Source organism: Phocoena sinus, chromosome 10 (assembly GCF_008692025.1).
Source record: "Phocoena sinus isolate mPhoSin1 chromosome 10, mPhoSin1.pri, whole genome shotgun sequence".
NCBI classification, from domain to species: Eukaryota; Metazoa; Chordata; class Mammalia; order Artiodactyla; family Phocoenidae; genus Phocoena; species Phocoena sinus.
The window spans coordinates 10562514-10586868 of NC_045772.1; the positions used below are offsets into that span (position 1 = coordinate 10562514).

Sequence of the window (24355 nt, forward strand, 5' to 3'; positions counted from 1 at the left end):
TTACTGATGCATAAGGAATTGCGAAAAAAGTAAAACTTACAGTCCTGTGGTTATGCTTATCTGTAATAGCTAAGATGAAATAAAAAGAGTGCTGGGTGGGACTCTGATGCTAGACCAAGCTCAGATTTCAGTGAATCTGAGCTTCGGCCACTGTTTCAGAGCCACCCCCAGAGGAAAAAATTATGGCAGGGACAACAGAAAGTACCCCTAAGGCCTCTGGTCACCAAGAAAGTAGTCAACATGCAGGGGTGGGGGAGGAGGGAGGCAAAACTAGGTAACTATTGAAACCAGGGGGTATAATGTGAAGGAGTTGTTTCATTTTGTGGATTGGTGTCATCAGCTTCCTGAAATATTAGCTGGGAGTCCAGGTGAAGGCCATATGGTATTCACTGTGCTGTTCTTAGACTTTTTCTGTTGGTTTGTAACTTTTAGAGGTCTGGAGGAAACAACCCCAACAAGCTCTTCCCATCTTTCTGAAGCAGAGTCACAAGCAGAGAAATATACTGGGCCATGCTTTGCGATCACATAATAGCTGCAGCCGCTTTCACACCCAAAGCCCAGAAGAGTGAGAGGATGAGAGGGATGCACCTGGAGGGTGCTGGACCACCTCATGAGGCAGCCAATAAACTCTCTTACGCCTTAGCCAGGTTGAGCCAAGTCCGTCACAACCAGAAGTCTCCACAAGAGCACATTTGCTCCCACTTCCTGATGCAGCCAGGCTCAGTCAAGTACTCCCTCTTCCCCAGAAGAATCATAGTGAAGAGAATTTCCCAGACCTCCAAGTCCTACCCTCAGCCAGCTCACAGACGGCCACCTGCTCTGCAGAAGGCACTGAGGATGCTCGAGGCCAGCAGGGCACACGTTCACAGCAGCAGCTCAGGTGTGAAGGATGCCTGAAATGGAGCGGGGTGCGCAGCACCTCACCCGAGCCTCCTGGAGGGTGAGGACCGGTCTCACACCTGTCTCCACAGAGAGGGGCCGCAGCCTCCCGGAGTCAGCCCACACAAGTTCAGATCCTGCCTCAGGTGATCACACTTTCCAGGGGTGTGCCGTCGTGTTTAACTTAACACCACCGAGGAGTAAAGTGGGATGAGTAATGCAAGCTTGCTGGATTTTCTGAAGGACTGAGACAGACTGGTATATAAAGACTCAGTGAGGCATAAAGTGCCATTGTGCTAAGGTACCACTGCACACAGAGAATACTCTGCAACTGGGGCAAACCATTTCACGAAGCGAAGCGGGTGGGCCAGCTCCGGGGAGAGCAGGCTCAGGCAGGGGCTCCTCCCCCCGCCCCACCCTGGACACAGACTTCAACCGACAGACACTCCCACTCGCACTTTATTAAGATCGGGAGGACTGGTTACAACAGGGTGGAGGTGGCAGGGAAGGCCCAGCCCCCATCCCCACCATCACTGGCACGCAATAATAAATAAACAGCTGGGGGTGGGCGCGGGGGAGAGGTGGCACAGCAAACACTGAGAGCACGGGGGGGCGGGCCACAAAAGCCCCCCTCCCAAGCTGTGACCACCGTCAACACTGGTCTGGTACCATGATCAGGGAGGGTGGGGCTCTCAGCTACAGAAGCCCCCAGAGCCACCAAGTGGCCCCCTTTGTGGAGGACGGGTGTCTTCAGCACTTGGACCCGTATTTATGAACAGAAATCTGGACCCCTGGCTGGTCCAGTCAGACCCAGATTGTCAAGAGGCCAGTCTCTCAGACTTCCGGATTGTTCTATTCAGGATCCAAGAGACTAATGGGTCATTATTACCTAGGGTCCTGATTGGTCTACCCAGGACCTAGGACAAGAAAGGGTCATAGTCGCTTAGGCTCCCAACTGGTCCACTCAAGACCCAACAGCAACGAGTCACTATCACTTAGCCTTCTGATCGGTCCATTCAGGGCTCAGGACAATAATGATTCATGGCTACCTAGACCTCTGATCGGTCAATAGGAACCCAGGGCCAGGACCCAGGAGCAGGCAGAGCCCTAGAGGCCCCAGGGAGGAGGTAGGGGATTAAGTGCTCAGGGTTGGGGGAAGTCCTCACAAGGCAGCAGAGCCCAGATTTAAACAAGCGGAGGTCACAGGGCAGGATATAAGGCCACCTGGCTGGGTCAGGCCAGGGTAAACCAGTGGCAGGGAGGGGGCAGCTTCTGGGACAGAAGAGTGCCCAGCCACTGCTGGAAGGGGGTCCGAGGGCCCTGACATCTTCCCTGGGTTCCAGCCCCACCAGGGTAGAAACTGGGGCCAGGGAGCTGGTAGCCCTTAATGCAGCTCTTGGCCCATCACCTCCATCTACAGGAACCGGGTGAGCAAGGGTTGCAGCCGCAGTTGCTGGTCAGGTGGGCTCAGTCCTCCAACCCCTCCATCATGTCCGCGATGCTCTCCACATAGTAATGGGGCACGAGGTCGTGCTGGCCGGCTGCCAGGTAGGTCTGGGCCTCCTCCAGACTGGAGACGCCTGTGAGCGTGAGCACGGTGGTCATGCCACAGCGGTGGCCGAAGAGGATGTCGGTCTCCAGGCGGTCGCCCACCATAAGTATGCGGCTGGGGTCCACGCTGAAGTGCTCTGTGATGCACTCAAACATGTAGGGGCTGGGCTTGCCCACCACCAGGGCCTGGCGGCCTGAGGCTGTCTCTACGGCAGCAGCCAGGCTCCCGGTGCCTGCAGGGACATGGAGACTCGGTTAATGCAGGTGGCAGCGGGGAAAGCACCCAGGCCCGGAAACTGGAATTCCCATCGAGGCAGCTTGGCATGGGGGTCAAATTAGGCACTGAAATGAGTTAAAAGGCCACCTGCTTCCAAGTCTTAGTGTAGGGGTTAAGGGCACAGACTCTGCAACCAGATGCCTGCATTCACACCCCATCTCCACCTTTCTTGGGCAGGCTACTTAACCTCCCTGTGCCTCAGTTTTCCCATCTCTTGTATGGGGATATCAATGGCAGTATCTCACGTGGGTATTGTAAGGCCTGAATGAGCCACTGCGTGTAACCGGGCCTGGCTCAGTCAGCCCTGCGTGCCGTTCACAATTTTACCCAAGCAGCCACACGCCTTTGGGCAAGCCAACCTCTCTGAGTTTCCCTAGACTCACTGGAAAGGGGGATCCAAGTAATGCCTACCTTCAAAGAGGTGCTGTGAGCACCACAGGGGCAAATGCTTTGGAAACAGAAAAGCCCTTAACAAACAGCAGTTGTGGTCATTGCTACAAGAATGTGTGCTCCTGGCATCAGAAACTGGCACAGCCCTTTTGGAACACAGCAGGGCACAGAAATGTTCGCACCTCTGACCCAGTCAGCCTCCACTGGGAAAGTGATCACACGGCGAGAATTCAAACTGGAGACAAACAGCTACATGGTTGAAGATGTCCGTGGCCTCAGTAACTATAATAAGCAAAATTGTGGAACACACCCAAGTGTTTAACAATAGGAGGACTGTCTAGAAAAGGCTAATTCCCAGCCCAGTACCATCCTGTCCCACACAATGAGTCCACTGTGCCCGTCTCAGGGGTACATCTTTGTGCCAGAATGTTCTACCTTCACACTAATGATGAGCACATTCTAAAGTGCCAGGGGCTGTGTGGGAGCTCACGAACGCCCATTTTACAGATGAGAAAGCCGATGTTCAGTGTCGTTAAGTAACTTGTCCAGGGTTGCACAGCTTAATAAGTGGCAGATAAAGGATATGCACTCAGGTAGGTCTGACCCAGACACATGCAGGGCCAGCCTGTACGGGCTTGCGAGTGCTGAATGTTTCATTTTCAGGAATTCTGAAATGAGTTGGTGGTTAAACAAAGCCACTATTAAAAGTCAACTTATATAAACTTGACAATCAAGTGAAATATGTTTAAAACAAAGGTAATAAATTCTCAAAACTCATCGCTTCCTAATTATTTTACCATTATCTATGCTCTTGAGGTTACTTGCATCCTAATGATGGAAATATTACAGAATGGCGTGTACATATCTTCCCAACCCCATGATAAGTGACTTCACGTTGGTAGGCTGAAATCAGCCACAGTGGGGGGAGTACTTACACCACAGAAACTGGCAAAAGGCGTAAATCAAGACTCTTCCAGTTACTAGACATCAGTACTCCACTGGTCTGACCCCAAATGCTCTGGGCCTCCTGTCTCCCTTCTCATAGGGGATGACACTCAACTTGATTAAGCCCAAGACACAGAAGGTGCACACACAGGAAGAATCCTCAGCCCTGCGGCCCCCAGATGAGGAGGAACTTCCTTAGGATCAAGGCAGAGCTGGCCCAGAGCAACCCTGTTGGGAAGGTCTCCCTGACTTCTGACCTAGAACTCGCCTGCTTGTTTTCCTGAGAACTGGGTAGGGAAGAAAAGCCATTTGCCCTGTTAGTTAGAAATTCCTTCCAGGATGGGAAGGGCTCAACTGCGTCACCCCAAAGTGATTTTCTCAGCTCAAGAATGGTAGCTCTGGGGACTTCCCTGGTGGTCCAGTGGGTAAGACTCCGTGCTCCCAATACAGGGGGCCTGGGTTCGATCCCTAGTCGGGGAACTAGATCCTGCATGCATGCCGCAACTAAAGATCTTGCATGCCACAACTAAGACCTGGCACAGCCAAAATAAATAAATAAATGAATAATAAATATTAAAAAAAAAAAAGAATGGTAGCTCTGTCAGCATATTCCTTTCCTTTTTAAAATAAATTTACTTATTTATTTTTGGCTGTGTTGGGTCTTCGTTGCTGCACGGGGCCTTTCTCTAGTTGCAGCGAGCAGGGGCTACTCTTCGTCGCTGTGTGCAGGCCTCTTGTTGCGGTGGCCTCTCCCGTTGCAGAGCATGGGCTCCAGGCGCGTGGGCCTCAGCAGTTGTGGCACCCGGGCTCCACAGCGCAGGCTCAGCAGTTGTGGCGCACGGGCTTAGTTGCTCCGCAGCATGTGGGATCTTCCCGCACCAGGGCTTGAACCCGTGTCCCCTGCATTGGCAGGCAGATTCTTAACCACTGAGCCACCAGGGAAGTCCCAGCATCTTCCTTTCCTACCAGGTCGGAGCCGATCCCTCTTGGCCCCCCATGTCCCACCTCACTCACTCAGCCAATATTACTGAGGCCCAACTATATGCCAGGCACTGTGTGAGGCACTGGGAATAGAGCAGTGAATGAAACTAAGATCCGTACCCTGGGTGAGCGAGCAACTACGCAGGGGAGTCTATGAACATAACTGTGTCCTCAGACCACTACATCCCACTCTTCTCAACAACCTGTCATCCAAGGCTGGCGTATGTTTTGCTGGTGATGTATTCCTAAGACGACAGGCATTTCTATTTGCCATCTCAAGTGGTTGCCACATGGTAGATAGGTAAACACACAATTTAGGAGACCCATAGGGACTGGGGAGGGGGAACTGGGGTGAGATTAGCATTATTTCAGATTTTATGCATATTGGGGCCTTTATTAGTGTTTTTATTCCACTTTGAAAGCTGCATGATTCAGTTGTGCCCAAACAGGACACCAGCGCTGTATTTGTTAAGCTCTGTCTCCCCCTCTTGGCTGTGGGAATAGACCAGCAGAGCCGGCGGGCAAAGCCAGATGGGTGGTGAGACCCAAGGGGCACGCGTGGGCAGGGCCTGGTCTCTCCCCAGCTCCTCCACACCATCCTTCCTGAGCCCCTGGGGGAGTTTCTGAACCCAAAACCTTAACCTGAGCTTTGAGGCCTCCAAAGAAACTCACTTTTCATAGCATGGCCCAGGGCAGGCAGGAGCTAGTGCAGCTGGGAGCCCTGACTGGCGCCCTCACCTTGGATTTATGGGGAAACTGAGACTGAAGCGGTCATGCAGCAAAGCTAAGACGGGCCTAGAACTATAAGATTCTCAGCCTGGAACTGGTTCTGCCATGGCTCAAGCCCTGTTCCATTCCCTAGTGCCCTGTCCTGCAAGATGCCTCCTCCAGGAAGCTTTCCCAGATCTCCTCAGCTCTAGGACCTCCCTGCCACCCATCTTAATACTGTGTCTACTCCTCAATCGATCCCACCCTGCCCTCCTAGGATTCGGTATCAATCGAGTCAGCGGCCAGCAGGGAGTGAGTCATGGAGATCTGTCCCTGCCCTCAGCTTACTGACTGGTTGTCCACACACACGCTACCGTCAGTTAGCCTCTGCTACCACCTGCTCTTGTCTAACTTGAACCCTCCAAGATGTAGGAGGCTCACTTGCTCCTGCTTTCTCTGCAGATCTGAATTCCCAAATGACAGCAGTGAAGAGTGCCTTGGATGGAGGGGGTGGGGTTTAGAGGTTGGGGGTAAGGTGGCCTCAAGAGCCAAGCTCAGATCCTCTTGCTCTTTCTTGGGTGGCTCACTTCCCTTCTCTTAGCCTCAGTTTAACTGGGAAATGGGACAATAATTTCCATCTCCAGAGTAATTCTGAAACTAAATAACAGACACCAAGGTGCTTCATAAAGCTCTGTAATAGGAGAGGTCTTGGATACAATTTACATCATCTGAGCACCTACTGTGTAGCAGGCACTCATCCTGATCACTCTCTCCTCAGCGAAACTGTCATGGTTACTATTCCCATTTTACACCCAGGGCAGAGATGCTCAAAGGTTACGTAACTTAACAAGATTACAGAGCCCTGGAGCTGGAACTGGAACTCAGGTCAAACTCCATCCACCTTCTGTGCTCCCCGCACACCTGCCTTCAACCTGCCGCTAGAAACTCCTGTTCCAAACCTCCAACGGTGGCGGGGGGAATCCTTCCAGGCTTTGTCCCCAACTCTCCGACCTCACCCCGATGGCGGGTGGGGAAAATGACAGGAGCCCTTGAGGCTGGTTCAGAAAGGCTAGGATTGGGAGTCGGGGCCCTGGATTCCGCCTGCAACTCCTTGAGCCACAATGGGCCTCAGTTTCCTCATCTGTCAAACCGGGACCCCACTGCTGCCCCTCACAGGGTGACGGTTGCAAGAATTACCACATGTGGACATGAAAGCATCCTGGGCTCTTGCTGGGTGGGGACCGCCCTCACATCCCTCCTGTTCCCCACCTGTCACCTGGATACGCCCCTTCCCCACCCCACTCGCAGGAGTGGAGGCATAAGCGCCCTAGCTCAGTTTCCCCGCCAGCCCCGCGCTCACCGGGAGTCCGGCTGCCGTCGCTGAGCGGGTGCCACGGGTCGCGGTCGGTGGCCACCAGCAGGCAGTCGGGGTCGCGCAAGTGCGCGCAGGCCTCGCTCAGCTTAGCGAAGGAGAAGTGCTCGTCGTAGCCCACCAGCACGGCGCGCACGCGCGGGGCCGAGCCCGGGTCCTCGTCGGGGTCCCCCGCCAGGCGCAGCCCCGCGGCGCGCAGCTCGGCCCGCAGCCCCTCGCCGCCCAACACGAACACCGCGCCCTGCGCGTCCGGCGGCCCGAGCAGGCGCTGGCGCAGCAAGCGCGCAGCGCACAGCGCGGAGCTGAAGAGCTGCTCGGCGCGCAGGCCCCCGAAGCCGAGGCGCGCGAAGCGGAGGGCCAGCTCGGGCCGCGCGCGCCGGCTGTTGTTGCTCACGAACAGCGCCGCCTTGCCAGCCCGCGCCAGCCGCTCCAGCAGCTCCGGGGCGCCCGGCACGGCGCACTCGCCGTTCCACAGCACCCCGTCGCAATCGAAAAGGACCCCCTGCGCCCGGCCCAGCACGTCGCGCAGGGCCGCGCCGTGCAGCCGTTCGCAGCTCGCCATGCAGCCGGCTGGCTGCCCGCACGCTCGCGCCGCGCCGCTCTCTTTCCGCGAGCACGGCGCGCTCGTCCGCAGCTGGCTGGTTTCCGGCACCTGCCAATCGGCGCGCCGCAAGGGCCAGGGGGCGGGGTCATGGCCTGGCCCGCGGCCAATGGGGGCTAGAGTCTCGGGGAGGAGCTGGGCTGCGAGCTAAGGGAACCTGGAGAAAAGGGCGGAATCGCGGCCGCCAACGAGGGAAAGGGACCAACGACGGCCTAGCCTGGTCCTTCGTCACTCCCCTTAGTTCCTCTGGGCCTGTAGTCGCTGAGCTTCAGCCCTAACTAGCTTCTTGCAGGGATGGGAGGCTGAGAGACTGACGCTCCTTTTGACCAATAAGGAGTTACAAGTAGAAAATAGGGCCCGCTCCGCGTTCCCCAGCCAATCAGAAGCTTAAGACGGCTGGTTGCTAGGAGGAAAACAGATGCTAAAGGAGATGTTATCTTTGGGTCAAATCTCATTGCTCTCTGAACCGTGATCACACCAGTTACGAGCGAAGTCTTGAGAAGAGTGTGGGTGTGTTGAGGAGAGAGGCACACGGTGTCCTCTCGGACGCTGGAGCCCTTGGTCTAGACCAGTGGTTCTCCACTCTGGCTGTGCGGTGGAGTCCCCAGGGGAACGAAATTTTTTTTTTTGAGATATAATTTACATACAGTAAGATGTGTAGATCTTAAATGTACAGTTCCATGACTTTAAAAAATATATATTCGTTTATTTATTTTTGACTGCTTTGGGTCTTCGTTGCTGTGCGTGGGCTTTCTCTAGTTGCGGCAAGTGGGGGCTACTCTTCCTTGCGGTGCACGGGCTTCTCATTGAGGTGGCTTCTCTTTGTTGGGGAGCACGGGTTCTAGGCGCGCAGGCTTTAGTAGCTGTGGCACACGGGCTCAGTAGTTGTGGATTGCGGGATCTAGAGTGTAGGCTCAGTAGTTGTGGCGCACAGGCTCAGTTGCTCCGCAGCATGTGGGATCTTCCCGGACCAGGGCTCAAACCTGTGTCCCCCGTGTTGATAGGCGGATTCTTAACCACTGCGCCACCAGGGAAGTCCAGTTCCATGACTTTTGAGAAACGTTTTTTAAAAATACCACTGTGTTGCAGGATCCCAGAAATTCTAGTTTAATTGTTTTGGGTGAGACCCGGCATTTCAAATTTTCTTTGCTTTTTTAATTACCCAGGGATTCCACTGTGAGGCCAGAGTGGAGAGGCACTGGGCTAGAGGCAGTCTGTCACCCGAGGACCCTGGAGCGGGAAGGAGACAGAGCAGCAGTAGCCAGTTGCCCAGGGTAGTGATGGGACCCAGCTGCCTAGGTCCCCACTTGGGGAGGAATGTGTCACAATTCTGAGGTGGTCTGCCAACCTCTGAGAAGGTTCTGAAGACGTGTCTGACCCCCAGGAGCAACTGGAGCTTCAAAGACCTGGGAAAAGCCACACCCTGTCACTCAGGCTCTGAGGCTGATATTTTCTGTGCCTCAGTGCCCTGGGCATTTGCTCCTGGCCTTTGCATAGGTGGTCTCCTTTGCTTGGAATGTTCTTCCTTCTTCCCTTTTTTAGCTGGCTAGCTCCTGAAAGACTCCCCCTCAATATCATCTCCTCCAGGAAGCCTTCTTGGCCTTCACCCTACACACACACACACACACACACACACACACACACACACACACACAACCAGTCTGGGTTAATTGGCTTGCCCCTAAGTGTGCTAACATGGGTTCCCAGTGCCATGACACTTGATTCTTTTTCTTTTTTTTGGCCTTGCCACGCGGCTTACGGGATCTCAGTTCTCCAACCAGGGATTGAACCTGCGCGCTCGGCAGTGAAAGCGTGGAGTCCTAACCACTGGACCATCAGGGAACCCCCATGACACTTGATTCTAATTGTCAGTTCTCCTGCCCATCCGTTCCCAGGAGCTCCTAGGGCGTAGGGCTGAGTTGGGACCTAGCCCAGAGTCTGGCACAGAGCAGCCTCAGGGAATATTTGAGGACAGATCCATCCCTGCTCCACAGGGGAGCCTTCCTTGCCTTCTCCGGGAACAGAGAACACCACAGGTTGGGGGAAACAGCAAGCAGTCATCACTTATAGGGCACTTCTGTGTGCAAGGGCGGTACCTTGGTCTTTACAAGTGTGTCTCTTTTAATCCTCAAACCAACATTTCTGTGGTGGAAGTTGTTAAATGTTTTCACAGATGAAGGAAACTCCAAGAAGTTAAATAAACTGCTCAGGATGTGAGGGACAGATCCAGGCTCTGGAATCAGGCAGACCTGGGCCAGGTCCATGCCTCACTTGCCATGTGACCGTGGTCATCTTCTGAGCTTCAGTCTCCTCACCTGTAAGAGGTAATGGGATTTACTTCCCTGGAAGAGGATTAAATGGAAATCATGCATAGAAAAGCACAATGGGTAGCACAGAGTAAGTGCTAAAAATGTTGGCTGTTATTATTTCAGACAGGGAAAAAGAAAGGAGGCAAAGAATAGGTAATTTTTTCCCCTTTATCAAAGTGGCTTCTTTATTTCAAGAACAGAAAATAAAACTATCATTTGGGCAGCTGCTCCAGTTTTGTCCAAAATAATTTATTTACCAGCCTTACAAAAAAATATGTTGGCAAGAGAAAAATAAAAGTCCTGTAGGAGCAGGGAAGCCTCTCCTTCCTTCCGGCGGCTCCCCTGGGACCCTGCCAGAGAGTGGGGAGTTGGCTGAGGGGCGCCCCCAAGCCCAGGGTGGATCCAAGAGTAAGAGGTCTGGAAGTGGAGGACTGTCCTGAGTCCTCCTTGCCGTGGGGGCCGACCCAGCGGACACCGAGGCACTTGTAGGCAAAGGCTGGAGGCCCTCACCCCCTTGGGAGGGGTGAGGGCTGTGTCCTGGGAGGACAAGGTGGGGAGGAGGGGATGCTGAGGGCTGTCGGGGAGAAGCCGCCAGCTCAGTCGGTCTCTGAGGCGAGGCTCCTGGGCCGGGGCTGAGGGGGGATAACCGGGGGAGTGGGGGCCCTGCCTGCAGCCTCAGGGGCCCCTCCCTCCTCTGCGGCCGCCCCCAGGTCCACATCGGCAGGTGCGCTCAGAGAGACTGGGACGAGGGAGACTGGCCCCGGGGAGGCCGGGCTGGGGGAGGCTGGTGGGGGCCGGCTCTGGCGCCGGGCAGGCTGGGGGGCAGTGGGGGGCAACGGGGGTGGCACCATGGGGGCCCGGAGGCTGCTGCCAACCAGACGGCGGGGCAGAGCCCGGGGGGTCGCAGGGCTGCCAGAGCCAGGGGGCGGGGGTGGGGCTGGAGGGGAGCCGCGGGTGCTGGAGACCTGGGGGGGCGGCATAGTGGGTCTGGCCGGCGCTGGGCGCTTGGCTGTGGAGGAAGGAGAGGGGCGGTTAGGCATTCACACTGCCTGCGGCAAATCCCCAAGCTCGATGCCACCTTGGGATCTTCGAATCTGCTGTATCTGCCGTTTGCTCTGCCGGGAACAGTTTCCACGCTGGCTGCTCACCATTCGGGCCTCCGTGCACGTCTGTCCTCAGCTAGAGGGCCCCTCCCCCGCCCTGCCCCAGTTACTGGCATATTTTCCAGTCGTATTTTCTTCATGGGACTTCTTGCCCTCTGAAATGATCTCGTCAGTTTTAATTTTGCTCGATTACTGCTTGTCTCCCTGACTAGAATGTAAACTGAGTGAGGCCAGCTGACGTCCAGCTGGCTAGCGCAGTGTACGTGCTCAGTGCAGAGCTGCTGAATTAAGAACTGCTGCGTGTTCCACCTGCCACCTGGGTCCTCCTCACTTCCTCTCAGAAGCCCACCAGAACTGCCGCACCCCAGCGCTCAGATCCCCCTGCACAGTCCAACCTCACAAGGCAGCCGAGGGGCTAGGTGGGGCAGGACATCTGGCCCCTGGTCCTAGCTCTGTCTCCACCCACTGGAGGGCCTGGGCAAATCACTTGCCCCCGGGAGCCTCAGTTTCTTCATCGGTGAGATAAGATGACAGCCTTGACCTCCCAGGGCTGACGTGAGGACCAGTGCAGGTGATGCTGTGACCGTCCTTTGACTTGTGCTCCAGTGAGCAAACATCCTGCTTGCACCCCATCCAGGAAAGGTGGCTAGAAGCCCCCTCCCGTAAGGAGATCCCTGTGCGACCTGCCAGCTCCTGCTGGTCCAGAGGCTCCTGATGCTGCTCCATCTACTCCCATCCGGGTGGAAAACTCTAGAGCCTCCTGGGCTGGGTGTCCCAAGTGTCCTAGTTACCCTGGCAGACTCTGCACCTGAACCCTCGGCCTCCTCACCTGCCTGGCTTTAGGCCACCTGAACAGGTGAATGCACCAAAGGGGCTCAGAAGGAGGCTACCAAGCCACCACTACCACCACCACCGCCCTCCTTCGCTGTCTTTTGAAGACCCCATCCTCCCTCTCCACTCTGTGATCCCTGGTCTTCTTGAGGGACTGAACTCCACCGCCCCCAACACTCAATCGCTGACCTTTATCGAGCATTTACTGTGTGCTGGGTATGGGCCAGGCAGCACCATTTAATTCTCCAAACAGCCCTACAAGGCAGGTGCAGTTATTGTCCCATTCCACAGAGGAGGAAGCTGAGGCACAGACAGGTGAAGTCACCTGCCCAAGGTCACAGAGCTGGAATCTGAACCCAGAGTGTCCGGCAGCAAACCTGGGCCCTTAGCCACCTGGATTCCTGGTCTCCCCTGGCTTTCTGAAAACATGGGACAGTCTGGGATTGCCCGGCCCCTCTCCCTGCCCACCCTCTGCCCCCCTTCTCCTCCCACAGCCAACTCACTCCTCCGAGCCATGTCCTCTGTTGGGGTCGCTGCCTCCAGGGAGCTCCTACTGACCTTGGGGGAGGCTGGTCTGCGGGGTGCCTCAGACTCTGCCCTGCGAGGGAAGGAGAGGGTCAGGGTCAGCCTTGGCCATCACCCAGAGGACTCCTGGAATCCTGGGGAGATTCCCAGCCAACAGGCTGAGTTTGGGTCCTCCTAGGAGTTGTTCTCCACCACTTTGTGGCTGGGCCTGGGATCTGATAAGACGCTTCTGGCATGGGCCAGAGTTTGTATCCACTGAGCCCTGGCTGCTGTGTGACACTGCGACAGTGTCTGAGGTCCCTCATGTGACCAAGATGTGGGGTAGAAAGCAGGGCCTCCCCTGTATCTCAGCTCTCAGCCTCCATGTGATCTTTACGGGATGTTCTGGCCACTAGAAGCCAGAGAACGGACGAGAAGCAGGGGAGGAGGCCAGGGCTCATTCCTGGCTCTGTTCCATTGGCTACTCCTTGGGGAGGCCTTTCCTGAGCCCCCCTTGCCTGACTCCTGTTCCCTACTCGACCCCCCGACCCTGCTCTACTGTCCTTCGTAGCACACATCACCGCCTGACATTATACTGTGTCTTTATCGGTGTTCTGGTTGATTCTGTCTCCCCACTCCCTGGAATGCGAGCTCTAAGGGCAGCATTTGTCTGTCTTGCGCATCTGAGGAAATTCATGGTTTGGGCCCCAGCAATCTGTGATAACTGATCAATACCCGCTGGGTACGGAGGAAACATGGCACCATGTTAAACCTCCCGATTTAAAGGATCAAAGAGAAGACTGGAAGGTACAGAATTTACACATTCCAAAATGATCAGTTCCCTAGTTCCCTAAATCTCCAGGGTCTGAAACAGCGCCTGGCACACAGTAGGTGCCCAGTAAAGAACCATATAACACAGAAGGGAACACATCAGAGGTTGAGAAGAATATGCCTGTGAGGTCTCTATCCTACCCACTCCAAACTGGGAAACCTGGTATTTGGGATGAAAATATAATAATTATATTTCCTAAAATGCTACTGGACACCCTGAGAGATGGTGTCTCAGGCTAGGCATCTCAAGGCCAGGACAGGGGCCATTCACACCCATCAGTCCTTACCTTTCCTTGAGAGCCACTGAGGCTGGGGCAGGGGCCGGAGCCAGAGCTGGTACAGGGGCCGGGGTGGGTGTGGCAATCGATGGAAGCTCCTCAGAAGCCGGCCTGTCGCTGACCTTGTCCTGGGGTGCAGGCGCTGAGAACAGGCCTGACACGTTGAAGTTGATATCTGCAGACAGAAGGGAGCAGATCTGAACTTACAGAGCTTCCTCAGGCCTCCCCTCCTCAGCCGGTGTTGGGACCACTTTCCCTTTCTCTGGATGTTGTCTGGACCATGTTTCGCCTTCCCACTCCCAGGTGGGCCTCACAAGAATCCCACGAAGCAGGCATCATCACCCCCATTTTACAGATGAGAAACTGAGGCTCAGAGTGGAGGAGCCATTTCCTCCAGGCCTCGTGGTGAGTTTGCAGGGTTGCCAGGGACTGAAGCTGAGTCTGGAGGGCACCAAGCTGGGCAGATGAAGGCACGAAAAGGGACACGTTCACAAAGGCGGGAGCTTTACCTCCAGGGAAGAGGGTGTCTGCATTCTGTATCAGAGCCTCGACCATGCCCACCACCTGGATGGATGAGACGGAGGCTGCATCCAGCTGGGCCAGGTCCCTGGGACAAAAAGAAAGTGAAAGTGAGTCATCATTTAGCAAAGTCTAGTGACCCCAACTCTCTGGCCCTGTGCTGGGCACTGGGGACACAAGGATCAGGTGAATAACCCCTCACATATCACAGCTCTTTACAGTTTACAAAACATTTCTCCGTTTATTATCTCATCTAACTCCCAAAGCAAACATCCTCAATGTCTGTCTCGTTTCTCTCCAATTTACAGATGAGGAAATGAAGGTCCAGAGTGACTTCCTAAGGCCCATCTCTGGAAAGTGGGGGGCGGGGGGGGGGGGCGCGCTAGAATCAGATCTCTGGGCTCCCAGCTCCCCGTAACAGGCCACCAAGCACCCCATTACTGCCTTTACCCAGAATGCCTATCTCCAAAGCCCCATGAGATCCATGATCCCTTTGGCCGCTCGTCACAGCAGCCTTGACAATTACTCCAAGGATGGGGAAACTGAGGCCCAGGGGAAAAGTAAGCAGCAGATGTTGGGGGGGAGGGGACTGCCACCTTCCCCCCAACCTGTGGCCACTCACCCTTCTTTCTCAGGGGGCCACAGCAGGTTGGGCCCCAGGACAATGGCGATGTTGCTGGGTGTCATCTTGTTCACCTCCTGCGCCTCGGCCAGCAGTGCCAGGAACTTCATCAGGTACCTGGGGCGTGGGAGGGGGACTTGGACCAGGGGCAGGGCATCTTGGGCCATGAACACCCATGGATGCCCCCCGAGACCTGAGACTTCTCCAGCCTGGGATTGCCAAAGAGTGGCAAAGACACCACACAGGACGTTTAGGAACATTTTTACTAGTTACGTTAGCTGACCTACTGAACACCACCTACGTGTCAGGCACTAAGTTGAGAACCTCCCAGCCACCCTACAGAGTAGGGACTGTTATGCTCCAAGTCTTCCACATGAGGGTGCCGAGGCACAGAGAGTTAAATTGCTAGCCTAGGACCACATAGCGGCAGAGGTGGGATTTAAAGCCGGGTGGTGTGGCTTCCAGGTTCAAGGTATGTGTTCAGTTCCATGTCTCGTATAACAAAAATACAGTTAATACATCAAAGTGGTATTTTCCGAAATATTGCTTAGGACAAGGATACCAGCCCATGGCCCTGAAGTGGTAGCTGGGCCTTGGCTGGGGGAGGCCTGGGTGTGGGCTGGGGGCTCACCTGAGGTTGCTGAGGTTCTCACGGGGCAGGCGGCTACACACCTCCTGGAGGGCCTCCAGCCGGGCTCCTGGCTCCTTCAGGCTGTGGACGGGGCAGAGACCTGGTGAGCCCGCCCTGGGTGGCCCCTCTGTAGCCTCATCCTCCCCAGCACCTGCCCCCCGCCATCCTCACCTGGCTGCCCTCATCCAGTCATCATAGAGGTCAAAGGTCATCAGGGGCTCCGGCAGCTCCCGCAGGTAGGACTTGAGGGCACCTGGAGTGGTGGCGGGGGCTCAGATGCAGCCCTCCCAGCCCCCAACTTTACCCCCAGTCCTCAGCTCTCTCCATGTTAGGAACCTTTAGCTCTTGTTCACACTAATGTGTCTAGGTCTGATCATTTCTTTGGGCCACGGGCCCTTTTGAGAAAATGATGAAGCCTAGTGATGTTGTCCGCAGAAAAACATACACACGTTTCAGGGGGCTCACCATGAACCTCAACATTAAGGACTCCTATGTCTCCTCAGATGTCTTCTTGGCAGGTTATCAGGCCTTAAGCCAAACTATCATGGGATCATTTCAGGCAGCTTCAGGGAAGGGATTTGGGGGGAAGCCTCTCCACCCAGGGCTCCTCAGAGCAGGTACCTGCCACAGCGTGGGGGTCAGAGCAGAACTCCTGCAGGCTGCAGGGGTCCGAGGCCATTGTCTGCTTGAGGCGCTTCAGCACCGAGGCCCCGGCGGCCAGACGGAAGAGGCCCTGAGGTGCGAGAGGGGGCAGGTGGGGATCACAGAGGGGTGGGCGGGGCAGGACACCCCGGTTGGGAGGCCCTGGCCCACTCATGGCCTGGAGTAGGCCTCGGGGGCCCACTGGGCTGGTGGGCAGAGTGAACACCACCGTATTCGTGGTTCCTCTCGACTCTTAAGGTCTAAGATTCTGAGCAAAAGGGGAAGTCTAGGGGCTTCCCTGGTGGCGCAGTGGTTGGGAGTCCGCCTGCCGATGCAGGGGACGTGGGTTCGTGCCCCGGTCCGGAAAGATCCCACATGCTGCGGAGCGGCTGGGCCCGTGAGCCATGGCCGCTGAGCCTGCGCATCCGGAGCCTGTGCTCCGCAATGGGAGAGGCCGCAGCAGTGAGAGGCCCGCGTACCGCAAAAAAAAACCAAAACAAAACCGGGAAGTCTGGGAGGAGCTCAGAAAAGTCGTGGGGAGACAGGAGTCTGGTTAGAAGTGAAAGGGAGATAGGAGGCCCAGCAGGACTGTCCTGAAGCCTAGGTCTGTCTTTGGGTGGGGTCCACCTCCTAAGGGTCTGTCCTTAGGAAAGCAGCCGATACACCAGCACGACCGAGGTGCAAAGGATGGATGAGGGCAGCGTGTGGCTGTGACTCGTGGAGTCTCCGGCTTCACCGCCACTTTCTCACCTGCTGGGCACGTCTACCCATTGGCCTCTGCCTCCCCCTTGCAAAATGGAGCCAATGAGGGCTCCCTCCAAGGGTTATTGGGATAATCCAATGGAACAAGGGGCGCAAAGGGCTGATGGCACAGTGCCCAGCCCATGTGAGCATCATTAAGTGGGAGGTGGAATCAGTTCAGCAGGAGGCCACGCCTTCTCCCGGCACCTGTACGCTAATGGTGAGATTACAGGTGCCAGCAACAGCCAGCGTGTGGGAGGTGTGGGACCGAGTGAGGGCCCTGGTGTTCCTTCCCCACCCACTCCAGTGAGCCCCACCTCTTCCTTCATGCTCTCAGAAAGCAGCATCATGACGCAGGCTTCGATGGGCAGGGCGATGTCCCGGCCCAGCTCTCGCAGGTGGGTTCCCAGAGGCATCCCATACACCCTGGAGAAGGGGGCGGCCATCATCGAGGGGGAGGGGTCTGCAGGGACGAGACAGATCAGCGGCCCAGGGTCCTCCCACCTCTGAGCATCGAGGTCAGGGCAGACAGGGGCATCCCCAGACGTTCTCAAGGGGCTACCACCTCCCTCCTGACCACCCATGCCACACATCCTGAAATTATCCAACACATCTCTTGAATCCGCCCACCTCCACTGCCCCCACCCCAGTCCGGGACACAGTCACCTCCCTCCTGCCTCCTAACAGGGTTCCAGTCCTGCCCCTTCATTCCATCCTCCACGCAGCCGGAGCAATCTCTTCATCGCAAATCTAATTGAGCGCCCCCCTGCTCAGAACTCATCCCTGGCTCCCTGCTGCCTTTCGTGATGGAGTGCAAGCTTCTTAACGTGCCCCAAGTAGGGTGGGGGTCAGGGGTGGGGGTCGGGGCCTGCCCGTGTCCCCACCTGTTTGGCTGTGGTTCTCCCTCAGCTCAGCCAGGGCCGTGTCCAGCGAGCTCAGAGACTTGCGATGGTAATCGGCCTGAATCTCCATGAGCTATGGGGACAAGGGGGCACCCCCGGGGGGAAGTGAGGGAAGCTGAGCCTCCCCCAGGGGCCACAGACGCAGACACCCCTCCCTCCCACCATCTTGCAGGGGGTCTCAGTGGCCCCTGAGCTCCGGGTGGCAGGAGCCTGGTCTTGGACTCACGTGGATAAAGTAGTTGGCATAGGTGTCCTCCTTGGTGGCAAAGTGGTACAGATCGGCCAAGTACTCGTCCTTGGGGACAGAGAGGGGAGGGCTTATACCAGCGAGGCTGGGGCCCAGCGGGGAAGCTTGGAGGGGATAGCAACTTGCCCAAGCTGTACGGGGAGGGTCACAACCAGCTCTCCTCTCACTGCTTACGGTTTGCTCCTGGGGCCAGCCCGCAGGGACCCCTTTGAACTCTTGGGGGGCTTTTACAGCTTCTAGTCCTCTTCTCTGTGTCCCTATATCCTCAGCACAGTGCCTTGTGTTACTCACCCCTCATTTGTTCACCCACCCTTCGTTCACTCATTCACTCACTTAGCAAACGCACTGAGACTCCGGTGAACAGGCGGCTCTCCCTCCCAGGTGTTATGCGTATGGTATAGACAGAAGTGGCTACAAGGTGATGGTTAAGTACACAGACCTTGGAGCCTGACAGCCTGGGTTCAAATCCCGGCTCTGCTGCTTCCTAGCTATGTGGCCTGGGGCAAGTCACGTCACCTCTCTGAGCCTCAGTTTTGCCATCTGAGAAATGGGGACAGCAACCACCCGTGCCACCACCACACACGCAGGAAGTCCAAGTGCCCCTCACCTTGCACTGCTCCACCTTCCTCTTCAGCTCCTCCTCCTCCTCCTTCAGCATCTCCGCCTTGTTGGCTGTGGTGGTGTAACTGCCCGGGCCGCCACCCAGGCCCTGGCCACTGCCTGAGTTCTTAGCTGCCTGACTGAGCCTGGGGATGATCCCAAGGTGGGGTGGTTACGTCCCCATCGCATGTCCAGAGCCAAGGGCCCCTCCATAGGCCTGACCACATAGGATTCCGGAATTTATAGATGCAAATCCCAGAGCTGAACTGGCCTTGGGTCTCTGCCCACCCTGGGCAGAGTGCTCTGGCGCACCCCCTGGTGGTGGGCTTGGTGATCATGGCCACGCACCTCCAGAGTGGAGGGTGGGGCCCCTCCCGCCATCCAGAGATCTTGGAGGATTGTTTCCCGCTATCCCGGGCTTTTGGGTACCCCAGCTGACACAAGCACATGCACATACGCGCACAGAGGCACCCTCACATGCACTGTCCCCATATGTCTTCCTAAGGACCAGGCGTGCGCACAAGGACACACACTGGACTCGGTGGGCCCTGCAGCGTCCTCCTGGTGGGGGAAGGGCCTCGAAGCTCTGTGGCCACATCCGTAGGCTGAAGTAGGCGTGAACCTCACCTAGAGGCTGTGGCTCCCACCTGCTCTTGAGTGTGTTCCAGTCAGACACCAGCTTCTGCAGGCTCTTCTTGTGCTTGAGGATGGCTGGCAGCTCCTCCTGGGGGCGGGCACAGGAAGGGTTCAGCGGGCTGCGGAGGTGGGAGCTGGAGGCTGGGGAAGCTGGGGGCAGAGGGAGGGGGCAGGGTCACCTCACTCAGCCTGTTGAGCGGCTGCAGGACGTCCCGCTCCAGGGTCATCTCAAACTCAGCCAGGATGCGAGCAAGCTGGTTCTGAATGGCACAGCTCATCTCCAAGGCCTTCCTGTGGACACAGCACCCAGTGGGCCCGGGCCCCCACAGCCCCTCACCCCCCTCTGGAGAGACTGGGCAGGGGGGCCTCCTCCCTCCCCATCACCCCCTGTCTCTTCTATCTCTCCTTCGTCTTCATTGAGCCCAACGCCCTTGCAGGCCTGGCCACCCTCACTGACCTGGACACTGTTCCCAGCCCAGACACTCTTCCCAGCCTGGTCATCCTTCCACCGTCGATGCCCTCCCTGACTGGGACACTCTCCTGACCCAGATCCCTCCTTGGCATCTCCAGGTGAGGGCCAAGGTCCCTGTCCGTGCTCACCCCATGCTGGAATCGGGGTCCAGCTCCTTGAAGCTCTCGGCCATCGTGGTGGACAGAGCCATGAGGGGAAGCTTCTTCTGCAGGGAAGGGCAGGGCCGGCTGTGAGCGTGAGCGCGTGTGCTCGCCCACTGGGTTGCTTCCACGCCCCTGCCTGAGCACATGGCGAGTCTCCTAGGGGCAGAATCCCCACCAAGGCCCTGGGCGTGGACAGGGGAGGCGGGAACCCAGGAGGGCCACGGACACAGGTGACAGTAGAAGCAGGAAGATGACAAGGCACGGTGGAGGTGACAGCTCCCCGTAACCATGTACAAAGCCTCCACCCATCTGAGGCCCCCCTGCCCCCTCCCAGAAGGCACATGATTGGGCAGGAAGGAGTAATGGACCAAGTCCCATCACTGAATGGAAAACTAAAAACAGAGGGCATGGAGTTTGCCCCAGTTCACAGTTAGAGGGAGGGCGGAGGAGCCAGGAACACAACCTCAGAGTGGGCCCTCTCCCCTGCCGTAGGGCATCTGTGGCTGACCTAGCCCCTGCGGAGCTCAAAACCCTCCACGGTTCCCTATTGCTCTGGCCACACGGAACTGTTGCCCAGTTACAAGTTTGCCCCCCCCCACATTCCTACCTAGCGTTGTAGAGAGCACCAGCTTAGGTCAGGGAGACCAGAATTCGAATCTCAGTTTTGCCACTTACCAGCTGTGTGACCTTGAGTGGGTCACTTTACCTCTCTGTCTCTGTTTCCTCCTCGGTACACAGTGCTAATAAGGGCCGCCTCCTCCTAAGGTTGTTTTCACATTAAGTGAGGCAACGCATGGAGATATCCTAGTAACAGACTAGCAGTAATCAGTCCATAAATACTGGCTACTGGTTAACACCAGTGAGTAACGCTCAAAATCCAGCTCAAATGCCACTTCTTTCAGGAAGCCCTCACAGACTGCCCAGTTGTGAGAACCTGCTCTGGGTGCTGATTGGACAGAGAGGTTCAGGTGCTGTCAGAAGCCTGGCTGTGGCTCAGAAGATTGGTGCAGGCGGGCGGCGTCAAGAAGGGGATAGGGAAGAAATAGGACCTCATGAGTGGGGTGCCGGAGGAGCCTTGGGACAGAGCAGTCTCCACCCCCTTGGTGTCAGAGACTCAGACTAGTGGGGAGACCCCAGCCCCGACCCCGCTGCCCCACTGGACAGAGGTGTCCTGCCCAGGCCCCTCCTCCCTGGGACCCCCACTCACCACCCGCTTGTCCATGTCCGCCCCGCTCTGGCCCTGCAGACAGGCCTGCAGCCGTTTGTGGACATTGTGGGCTGCTCGCTTGGCCGGCTCCAGTCGCTGCTCCACCTGGGAGGGGGTCCAGGGGTTATGGATCGTGGGGGGCTGTTGTCCCCCATGCCCCACTGTCCTGTTCTCCCCCAGAGCAGGAACTACCTTTCTCTTCCCTCCTCCTGGGGACCCCATTGCCAACAGCATTGGAATGACTCAACTCAGGCCCCCGACTGGCATCCCTGCCTGGCCCTCTGCTGACAGCCTGCATGGGCCTGCCCTGCCACCCGCTGCCGGCCCAGGCACATACCTGCTGCAGGTCCTCCCCCAGGAACTCGGCAGTCTCCGGGGTGCTGCAGGGGGAGACAGCTTCTGCTGAGCTGGCCCAGGTTAGGAAACCCCCGCCTCCTCCTGCCCCCCCACTGCAAACAGGGCACCTGAACCTCAGATGCTTCCAGCGCCCCTCCCAGTCAGGCTGCCCTGGGTGGCCCGCCTGCCTCATCCCCGTCGGAACACATTCCATGGGGGCGGGAATAGGATACCGGGCTTTTTCCTCCTCCACCCAGGGCTGTGTCCCCAGAGAGGGCGGACGAAACCGAAGCGGGGACTGGGGGCGCCTCTCTCTGCTGACCTGGGGAGAGGAGGCCCGGGCTGCCCCAAGAACAGGAAGTGTGCGAGCTCAGACTCCTGGGCTGTTGGTTACAAAGGGCTCTGGACTGTGGTGGTGGGCAGGTCCTGGGCCCCTGCCCGGGGACACGTGGGGACACTAAGGCTCCGAGCAAGTCGGCCTGACTGTCCACGCTCATATAGGCATCTGTGCCAGTGTGTGCCTACAGCAGGCCTGTGGGCACCCAGTCCGCTCCCCTGAGCCCAGGGAATGAGAAACCCCCAGCGCAGGGGGAAGAGGAGAGAAGACAGGCCCTGGGAGCTCCCCAAATTTCCGCCCTCCACACCACCAGCTCAGGGACTGTGGTGGGAATGTGGGGATGTTTCCACCTGAGGCTGAGAAAAGCAGAAGCAAGACAGAGAAGCAAGGACGCCTCTGGGCTGGAGGACGGCAGGAAGAGGCGCAGGGCAGGGCAGGGGCGGCCCCTCCTCCCATCGCTGCCAGGACCCTATCTCTGCTGCTCCCCCAAGGTCTGGGGCCCTGACCATCCCTCCCCCGCAGGCAACCAGAGATGGTTAACAGTCCCCCCTTGTACAGAGGGGACAAGTGAGGCCAGGGAGGACCGTCCACTCAGGGGCTCGTGGAGACAGAGAAGACCCAGCATCCTTGATCCTCCACCCACCCTCCAGTCAGGGGTAGGGGTGCCCCTTCCCCCAAAAGTCAGCGCCTGCCCCTCCTGCTCTGGCTAGGAGAAGGGATGGCATTCAGAGGGGAGGAAAAGAGATGGCCAGTCAGAAGGTGGCTGTCCAGCTGTCCTCAGTCTCCCCCCCCCCCCCCCGGCCTCCCACCTCCTCTAGGGTCCTGCCAGGTGAGAATGGGACTGGAAGGGAAGGGGTTGACACTCACCGTCCCAAGCTGCCCGTGTGGGCCAGCTGCCGCATGCGATGCAGCTGCCTCTTCATCATCTTGGGGGCGGGCTGGGGGCTGCGGGGTCACGGTGGGGGTCGAGGGCCCGACAGCCCCCGGCCCAGCCTGCCTCTGCCCGCGGCGCCTCTCTCGCCCCGGGTGGGTGGGCGGCGCTCTCCGCTTCCTGGGCCAGCCGCGCTCTCGCTGCAGCTCACTCTCTCCTCCCCCGCTGGCGACTCCGCCCCCGGCCCCCAGGTCACTCCTCTCTCCAAGTTTGTTTTCTCGCTCTTTCGCGTCTTCCGGGCCCCCCAAGGGCGCCCCCCTCTACGGCCCCGGCGAGTGTGGGTCCGCCGGCCGCCTGGAGATCCACAGGTTGTGCGCGCGGCCCCTCCTCCCCGCTCCTCCCCGCCCAGCCCCGGTGGCGGGAAGCAGGTAAGCCCGTTCCTGCCACCGCGCCTGCCCGGCTTCCTGGGTTCCTGCCCCACCCTCCGGCCTGCAAGCCCTGGGTATAAATAACCTTGGCATCCTCTTAAAGGGAAAACAGCGTTCCATGTTTAGGAGGCAGAGGCCAAGGACAGGCCCATCTAGGCCTCCCAAAGGATGCTGTCCTAGACTCCCTTCTGGAAGGACCTCCTGGCCACCTTGAGCTAAAGGTCAACCCCTGCTCCCCTGCTGGAAGATGGGCTGGAGGCTTTGGCTTCCTGGGGCCACGCTGCTGCAGCGTGCCCTTGGACAACTCCCTGGAACTCTGGACTCACTGTCCCTAATGGCCTGTGGGTCAGCTGTCCTGACGCTGCCCACCTGGAAGAGTGGATAAGACACTCCTGCCTGCTCCTCCAGCACCCATGCTTCTGCTCCCATCGCCCTTTTCACGGGGGTCCCCACCACCCTCCAGCCACAGCGAAACCTCCCAGAGCAGTTCCCTGACACCCTGCTGTCTTCCAGCCCCAGCCACGAGTTTCCGCTGTCTGTGAAATCCCTTCCCCGGCAGACTTCCTCAGTCCCTGCCCTAACTTCTTGTAAGGCAAGGACGTGGATACTGCTCTGACCTCCCCAAACTCAGTACTGTAGTAATTTCTTTGGCTCTCCACCCAAAACACACCGGGACATACAGCAGATGCTCCATAACTGCCAGTTAATACAAGATGAGAGCCTTTGGCAAACAGTAGGCTCTTCTTACTCTGAACCCCTGTACCCCTTGGGCATCAGGAGCTCCGGGGTGGGGAGATGGGGGGAGAGGGAGGGGCCTGGGGTAGGGTCCTAGCACACCTACTGCACTTTGCCTTGTTGGAGTTTCAGTTCAGTTTGAGGGTTACTTGAGCACCTACTGTGTGTGGGTGGGCAGACTGGGCACTTCTGAGGGCAGGACCTCCACCTCAGACATCTCAGTGTGCCCCGGGCCCAACATGGGCCTGGCACACAGTGGGCACGTGCTGGACACTGGCCACCCCTCCAACTCTCCAAAGGGAGAGCCAGGCAGACCCTGGTGGGATGGGGAGGGGCTGCAAAGGGAACCTGAGTGTGGAATCCTGGCCGGAAGTTGGGAGGCTCCTGGATCAAAGGCTTAGGCCAGGATGAGGGGATTGATCCCAGGCTAGGTTTCCTTGCCCACTTCCCCTTCTCCCAGCTGGAAGGCCCCTGGAGGGGATTCTAGGGTGGGCAGGGCTTGAGGAATGCCTCGATGGAGGGAGACATCAGAGTCCAGTATAGACTTGGCTTCTGTTTTTTATTTTTTTTTGGCTGCGTTGGGTCTTCGATGCTGCGCATGGGCTTTCTCTAGGTGCGGTGAGCGGGGGCTACTCTTCATTGCGGTGCGCGGGCTTCTCATTGCGGTGGCTTCTCTTGTTGCGGAGCGCGGGCTCTAGGCTCACGGGCTCAGTAGTTGTGGCTCGC

The 24355-nt window shown here is 57.5% G+C and overlaps 1 protein-coding gene across 7 annotated transcripts; it reads right to left on the reverse strand.

Moving 5' to 3' along the window:
* Nucleotides 1-1325: 1325 nt before the first annotated feature.
* LOC116760102 (pyridoxal phosphate phosphatase) lies at nucleotides 1326-22866 on the reverse strand. 7 transcript variants are annotated; one of them, XM_032644402.1, is made up of 18 exons: nucleotides 22463-22866; nucleotides 21260-21302; nucleotides 20923-21027; nucleotides 19701-19777; nucleotides 19280-19391; nucleotides 19112-19188; nucleotides 18472-18610; nucleotides 17844-17912; nucleotides 17600-17690; nucleotides 17033-17178; nucleotides 15954-16065; nucleotides 15504-15585; nucleotides 15333-15413; nucleotides 14702-14818; nucleotides 14070-14167; nucleotides 13570-13735; nucleotides 12451-12545; nucleotides 1326-2663 (listed from the first exon to the last, which is right to left on the reverse strand). In XM_032644402.1, exons 1-18 carry the CDS (start codon nucleotides 22519-22521, stop codon nucleotides 2347-2349), a joined length of 1986 nt encoding a protein of 661 aa, XP_032500293.1. In that variant the 5' UTR covers nucleotides 22522-22866; the 3' UTR covers nucleotides 1326-2346. The 7 variants fall into 7 exon arrangements, with proteins under 7 accessions (XP_032500293.1, XP_032500290.1, XP_032500294.1 ...); XM_032644403.1 differs by lacking the exon at nucleotides 1326-2663 and adding an exon at nucleotides 10168-10363 and having other exon boundaries at nucleotides 22463-22864; XM_032644401.1 differs by lacking the exon at nucleotides 1326-2663 and adding an exon at nucleotides 10168-10363 and having other exon boundaries at nucleotides 12440-12545; nucleotides 22463-22864.
* Between the last annotated feature and the right edge of the window lie 1489 nt (nucleotides 22867-24355).

Bases quoted from the DNA above. Each gene is read 5' to 3' on its own strand.
- LOC116760102 (XM_032644396.1), bottom strand. From the start codon at position 20,124: ATGCCCTCTGTTTTTAGTTTTCCATTCAGTGATGGGACTTGGTCCATT. The intron at 19,251-19,700 runs GTGAGCACGGAC...CTCTGCCCCCAG, and splicing joins GACCCCGATTCCAGCATGGG to CTTCCCCAGCCTCCAGCTCC. The intron at 14,168-14,701 runs GTGAGTGGCCAC...TTTTTGTCCCAG, and splicing joins TGGCCCCCTGAGAAAGAAGG to GGACCTGGCCCAGCTGGATG.